General features: G+C 41.8%; 2 protein-coding genes across 5 annotated transcripts in view; one reads left to right on the top strand and one right to left on the bottom strand.

The window, feature by feature from the left end:
• The first annotated feature begins 131 nt into the window (after positions 1-131).
• Vlet (COMM domain containing 10 protein valette) lies at positions 132-1193 on the top strand. The gene is made up of 2 exons (XM_018016751.2): positions 132-288; positions 352-1193. The coding sequence occupies exons 1-2, from the start codon at positions 257-259 to the stop codon at positions 1079-1081; spliced, it is 762 nt and encodes a 253-aa protein (XP_017872240.1). The 5' UTR covers positions 132-256; the 3' UTR covers positions 1082-1193.
• A 235-nt stretch (positions 1194-1428) lies between these two features.
• Positions 1429-7145, bottom strand: part of Ptp10D (Protein tyrosine phosphatase 10D) — a 66612-nt gene continuing 60895 nt past the window's right edge. For 2 of the 4 annotated variants that reach the window (XM_089476180.1, XM_089476182.1), the window contains one exon: positions 1429-3594. In XM_089476180.1, the coding sequence (XP_089332306.1) occupies positions 3563-3594 (32 nt within the window). In that variant the 3' untranslated portion in view covers positions 1429-3562. Of the gene's footprint in view, positions 3608-6195; positions 6599-7145 lie in introns of those variants that run through there. The other 2 variants (XM_089476181.1, XM_018014701.2) reach the window with 2 other exon arrangements.

Below are 7145 nucleotides of genomic sequence, written 5' to 3'. Positions count from 1 at the left end.
ATGAGTTATTCTCAGATTCGTGTTTGTTTGTATTCATATTTATTATAAACAACAACTTACGTCCGAATGCTGTCGTCAGATGTTGCCTTCAAATAGGCAAAAGCGCGGTTTTTTGAAGCCGACATTTACTAACAGAATGTTATCTTATATTGGTCATGTTAAACGAATGCAGCCCTGGTACTGAGTTTGCAATGAGTTGGCAGTGCTTTCTATGCATTTCTCTGTTTCGTGTTTATGTTTCTAATTGTTAAGAGAAATGAGTATTAACTGGATTAAAATAACCGAGCGGTAATTTATCTAAGATTTCATTCATGTGAATTATCACTCATATTCCTTACATTTGCCATTCAGCGCACGCGAAGGAATCAAAATCATCAATGCTCTGCCCTATGATACGTTTACCACAGTTTTGCTCTACGTCCACCGCCAGATGAGTCCGGGGAGCTCTGCTGCAGTTGCCTCTGCTGCCTCGGCCGCTGGCGTAGCGAATGCAGCCAACAGCTCGGGCAATGCCGCAGGCAGCACGACAGTGGGAACCAGTGTCACAACCACCGAGCGTACCGGCAGCAGCATTGAGACGAGCCACACGAGCAGCGAGCCCGAATATACACTGGAGGAGCTGGAGCGTTTGGTGGGCGTACCCCGGGCAGACTTTTTACTGTTGATCAAGACTTTCTCGTATATTTTGCGACGAATTTCGACGTTTATCATCAAGCCCAGCCATTTGCAGCGCGAGCTGCGTGAGAAACTCCAACTGCAGGACGAAGCCAAAATCGATGCTATTCTGCGGCTATGGGTGAGGCAGACGACGCCAATGCTCAATAATTTGGCCAGCGACCGGTACGAGTCGAATGTGATTGAAGATATGGCATGGAAGCTGAATGTGGAGATTGCCTCGCATTGCCAGCAGCGCGAGAAGACAGCGCTGGCCGTACTCCAGTTGAAGACGGTCGCCGGCGAGGATATTAATTTTGAGATGACACAGCCAGAGCTGCTGCAGCTGTTCAATCAGTTTGAGCACATTCAATCGGAGTTGGATGCCACCTTGGCCAATATGAAAGGCAACGAGGGCGAGCACTGAACGAACTGCATTCGACCCATATTTATGCAATATTCCCCAAATATTAGCGCAGGCTGTTTGTAAGACTTATGTATATATTAAATTGTTAAATTTGTTTATTTTTTTTACGTAATTTAAATTAATTTTATTTAGAAATGAGCTACAATAAAATTGCATTCAAAAATCAAATAGGAATAAGTGCAATCGATAGCATTAACGATAGCTAATATCGCATTTAAAGCCGCTGCTAAACGAAATAGTCGGAAAAGTGTTTGATAACGTTTAACTTTCGTTAAGTTGTGCGCCCCATCGATAACAATTTGCGCGCCAATAGAAGCCGTTGATATTTGAAATGAAATTAGAACTGGTTTTGGTTTTCTTGCTTTTTAATAAGTTCTTTTTTGCTTGTTTCATAATTCTACTGATAAACATTACAAATTATTACACTGATATAGATGTACCTTTATATATATATATGTATATATTGTATATGCATATGTATTTTCGTTTATGTATAATATATATATATATATATCAAGTCGAAACTCTTGCAGACTTGTTAGTTATCCATTCATGCATATGTATTTAGTTTATACTCGTAAGTAATTAGGTTTGTGTGTGTGTGTGTGTGTGTGTGTGTGTGTGTGTGTGTATGTGTCTTTTTAGTGTGAATTGCACATTTGTGGCCTGTGGGTCAATGGGGGATCGTTGTTTCCATATAGTATTTATAACTTTTTCCTGTTTCCTAGACTAAAAGCAAAACATTTCTATTGCACATTATCAACTAATTTCAACTAAGCTGGAACCAATTGTGTGTTGGCAACTGAAATTATACTACATTCGTTATATTTGTTTCTCTCTTCCTATTACTACATGTTTATTGTTATTGTTAGTTTTTAGTTACTCTTTTCTGATTGCTACTCTCGTGTGTGTGTGTGTGTGTTTGACTGTGTAAGTGTGTTTTGGCACCGGCTAAATGCTTATGTTAATTCGCTTACTGTTAAGCTACAGAGTTTACTTTAACATTCGGTTGTTTTTCATCATTTTATGCATACATACAAAAACCATAAACGAAATTCTTTTGTTTTTGTTGTGTAAATGATTATCGCCTGGCAGTAATGCGTTGGTCATTTGTGCTTTTATTGTTATTCTTGTTGTTGCTGTTGCTCGGTGTACGGTTTCTATTTTGTGTCATTTCATGTGTTTCTCGTAAGCTAACAGCGCCTTGTGCATTGAACAGTACCGCGCGCTGCTAGCTTAGATATTGCATGTTAAACGTTGTATTGTGTCTGTTAGGCCAACAGCGCCTTGTGCATTAACAGTGCTGCGCGCTGTTAGCTTGAATATTTTAGATAAAACGAAAAATGTGTTTGAAAATAAGAAATAAACACAAAAATATATAATTTTTTTTTTTTTAAATAAAATTCTATATAATTAAACAATATTAAAGTAGCACATACACATACATCAAATTACACACATATACAAAGGTATTGTTTACATATATAGTATATCAATTTAAAAAAAAAATAATAGATATATATTAAAAATTAGATTGATACAAATTGTTTGCTTTATCATATTGTTTAAAACTATGTAACTGAAATATTGCAATTTTTACATTATACATTTTACGTATATGTACATATACATATATCGTATATCGTATATATATATGTATATATATATCGTAAGCAGTGCTTAACTTTCTTTTAGTTATTTTATATATATGGAGATATATATATATGGTATAGTATATGTATATAAAAACCATTTAGCGCTCGTTCTCCTCTTCGTCTTCAACTAACATTTAGTGTACAAAAAATTGGAAGTTACATATAGATTTATATATATGTATATATATATATGTATATGTTTACAAAAAAATTGTGGCTAGCGATAAAAATAAGTTGTTTTTCGTTTTCATTTCTTTTGTTTTGACAATTAGTTTTATAATAGTAATAATAATAATAATAATAATAATATCGGTAGTTTCCATTAGCAGCGTTTACAGAGTACAAGACGAGACAGGATTGGATTGATACATATATGTATATTGTATCTATATATTAAGGGTATATAGTATTGTATTTCGAAGAAAATTTGCAACGCCTTACCACATAGATACGTACATATACCTCTATATATATCTATATATGTATATAGCTCTTCGACTTTGAAATCGTTCTGCAAAGCAGTTTTTCTCTCCCAAAAAAAAAAAAAAAAAAAAAAATACATATATAGAAAAAGTGCTCCAATCCAGGCAAGTCGTACCACACATACATACATATATGTATGTATATATATATATATATATGGGCTATATCGATAGCATAATATCAAGCGTTACTTATCGAGTTGATCTTAAGTAAAAATTTAATTATTTAGTTTGCCACATCGGATTCATCGCATTGCTTCTACGTTTCGGTTGCAGGTGGGCGTGGGGGTAGGTGGTGTTGCAGTTGTGGGCGTGGCTATCGTGGCAATCGTCAATCGTTCAGCTCACATGCCCGATTCCGCAATGCCCTCGTCATCTGCAAGCATTATCTAATATTAGCATTTGTTAAATAAAAATCATTTCAATGGAGCAAGCAAAAACATAAAAACGGCTTCGTCAGACCGAAGCTCAAATACCCTTGCAGGCAGAGCGATGTGTGATAATATATGTGTAGACATATCTGATATCTAGGATCAGGCTTAAGATATGAATATGTCTGCGCTAAGTCGGGCTTGACTGACTGCATAATACTCGCACTAAAAGTCTAGGCTGCAATCTCTATATGTATACGTATTACGACTTGCCACGCCCCTAGATTTCTCTGTCCGTCGATTTATCTGCCTGTCTTTCGATCTGTTCGTTTGTTCGTCCGTCTCATTGAACTTCTGTTTGTCTGTCCGTTTATCCGACTATTCGTCTGTCCGTCCGTCTATCCGTCCGTCTATCTGTCTGTTCATCCGTTCATTTGTACTTCTACTTCTCTGCCCGTCCGTTTATCTGCCTGTCCTTCTATCTGTCCGTTTGTTCCTCCGTCTCATTGAAATTCTGTTTGTCTGTCCGTTTATCCGACCATCCGTCTGTTCGTCCGTCTATCCGCCTGTTCATCTGTTCATTTATACTTCTACTTCTCTGCCCGTCGATTTATCTGCCTGTCTTTCTATCTGTCCGTTTATTCGTCCGTCTCATTGAACTTCTGTTTGTCTGTCCGTTTATCCGACTATCCGTCTGTCCGTCCGTCTATCCGTCCGTCTATCCGTCTGTTCATCCGTTCATTTGTACTTCTACTTCTCTGCCCGTCCGTTTATCTGCCTGTCCTTCTATCTGTCCGTTTGTTCCTCCGTCTCATTGAAATTCTGTTTGTCTGTCCGTTTATCCGACCATCCGTCTGTCCGTCCGTCTATCCGCCTGTTCGTCCGTTCATTTGTACTTCTACTTCTCTGCCCGTCCGTTTTTCTGCCGTCCTTCCATCTGTCCGATTGTTCCTTGAGCTTCTGCTTGTCTGTCCGTTCATCCGCCTGTCTGTCCGTCCGTCTATCCGTTTGTTCGTTCGTCCGATTGTACTGCTGCTTATCTGTACGTCCGTCTATTTGTCCGTCTATCCATCCGTTTGTTCGTCCGTTTCCTCCTCCCTTCGTCTGCTTGCTTGCCTATCAGCCTGTCTGTCTATTTGTCTGTCCGTCCGCTCGACTGTCCGTCTATTCGTCTTTACGGACTAGCTTGAAATCCTTGAAATCTCTGCACATTTGCTTTTTGGTGTTGCATATACGCAAAATTGTCTAGCTTAAGTCAGCAAAAAGTACGGCTAACACCGACTATAACAATACACTGCACCAGGAACTCAAAAGAGAGGAAATTGACTTGAAATTGAAATATATATACTTATATAATAGATATAAAATAATCGATTCAACATAATGAGTGGCTTAGCCCATATAGCCTGCAGCAAGGGTATTACAACAAAATTAATAAAGCAAGGTAATATGCAAGGATAAAAACAACAATAACAATAATAATAATAACAATATTAATAATAATAATAATAATAATAATAATAACAACAAATACAACGTGAAACATGCAGCAGAAAGAGTTAGCTTTAGGTGTGTTAAGCATGCAAGAGCGAGATAGACTGAGAGACAGAGCGAGAGAGAGAGAAAGAGGTAGTAAGCTAGAGAGATAGAGAGAGAGAGAGAGAGAGAGAGCGTATTACAAACCCATAAATGGATTGGCATAGATAATGCCGCCATTGCCATTGCCAACATTCGAGCCCGGCTCCAAAGCGCATTTGCCCAGAGCAGCCGCTGCTGCGCCGCCGCCCATGCCGCCCATGGTGCCATGCCCACCAGCAGCATTACCCAACCCATTACCAACACCACCAGCACCACCGTTAGCAGCTGCTGTTGCGGCAGCATGGCCCTTTTGCCCCTTGACCAGGTGGTCGTTGTCGCCGATTAGCGTTGCCAGATCGTCGTCGTCGCCGTGGCGCGTGTTGCAGCTGCTGCCCAGCAGCTGATCGTAGCAGCTGACATCGGTGCTAATCACATCCACCTCGATGTCGTCGTCGTCCTTCTCCAGGCTATTCCGATTGCTGCCGCCCAGCGAGCTGTGCAGCGCGTGGGAGTCCTCGTAGCTGCCGCCGCCGCTGTCGTCGTTGGCGTTGTTCGACTTGGCGTCGATGTGCGTCTCGAACTCGTCGTGCATGTAGAGCACATCTTCCACATCCTCAACAACTAGGCCGTCCTCCACCTCCTCGTCGTCCTCTTCGTCCTGCTGTTGTTGTTGGTGTTGCTGTTGCTCTATCGCCTCCTGGGCCTGCTCCTCGGCCTCCGCCTCCTCCCCCTCCTCGTCCTCCTCCAGCTGCAGTGCGAGCTCCTCGCCCATCTCTAGCGAACGCCTGCTATAGACTTCCTGCTCAGCAGTCGGAGTTGATGCAGTGGGCGTGGCAGGAGCCGCCGGCTGCTGCTGCTCCTCGGCATAGCTAAGTCGACCGCTGGCCGTGATCAGCTCATGGCTGAGGCTGTTCTTGATGTCGCTGGAGCTGGCGCTGAACGTGATCAATTGGGATTTGCGACGATGCTGGAGCGTATTGTAGCCATTCGGCGGCAGCGAACTGGTCATGATGGGCGCTGCAGCCTGCTGCGATTGCATACCCTCCTTGGAGTCGATGTCCACGCGGCTGCCCTCCTTGCAGATCATCGAGCTGGGCTTGTTGTCAACCAGCACGATAACCACCGAGTTGTTGTTATCGCTCTGGTTGACAACCGCCGAATGTCATCTGTCCGGCGCATCGATGCCGAACGAGCTCATCGAGTTGGAGCCGAGACCCATGCCCATGCCCATGCCCATGCCCAAGCCCAAGCCCAATCCCAGTCCCAAGCCCAACCCGTTGCTGGTGTTCCCGAAGCTGCTGCTCGTCAGCGGCTGCTGTTCGTCGTGGTGGATCGCCGCGTTCTCGTCATCGATTGCCTCCAGTTGGTGGTGCAGTTGCTCCTCGATGGTCGCCAATATGGCGCCATGCTCATCCAGTTGACCATCTCCGCCTACTTACACACACATACACACGCATATGCCATATTTGGTGTGTGTGAGTGTGTATGTGTCAATGTGTTTGTGTGTGTTTGTGTGTATGTGTGTGTGTGTGCGTGTGTGTTAGAAGAAATTTGCATTTTTGTTAGTCATGTCGCCGAACCCAGCACCAAAATGTGTATAAAATGAACTCTGCTCACGTGTGGAGTGTGCACGACTAGTAGATACCCTATAAACACTTTTCAGTTTCCTTCTTGACTGACAGGCTAATATCTCAGTTTTTCTATTTATCATATTAAGCAGATTAAGTGCCATTTCGAGGCTATATTGTCAATCGATATTTATCGATTGGCTCAAAACGCTGCAGTTTTCTATATTTATAGTTTGTATGCCAAAAACGTAGGTTTCTTCTTAGAGATTCTTATTAAAAGCTGCTAAAGAGTTCATAGTTGCATCAGCATTGTATCGATAGTTATCGATTTTATGTATGCAGAAGAAGCCCACAATAGTTTGCTAAAAAATGGCAATGAATAATCATAAATTTGCATGGCTTTTACATAT

This window comes from Drosophila arizonae, chromosome X (assembly GCF_054131065.1).
Source record: "Drosophila arizonae isolate 15081-1271.41 chromosome X, UAZ_ARI_1.0, whole genome shotgun sequence".
In the NCBI taxonomy this organism is placed as follows: domain Eukaryota; kingdom Metazoa; phylum Arthropoda; class Insecta; order Diptera; family Drosophilidae; genus Drosophila; species Drosophila arizonae.
Note: the sequence above shows the minus strand (reverse complement) of the source record. Positions and strands in the feature narration are given on the sequence as shown.

Excerpts from the sequence above, each read along its gene's own strand:
- Vlet (XM_018016751.2), top strand. The coding sequence starts at position 257 with ATGAGTATTAACTGGATTAAAATAACCGAGCG. Across the intron at positions 289-351 it reads TGGATTAAAATAACCGAGCG|CGCACGCGAAGGAATCAAAA; the intron begins GTAATTTATCTA and ends TTTGCCATTCAG.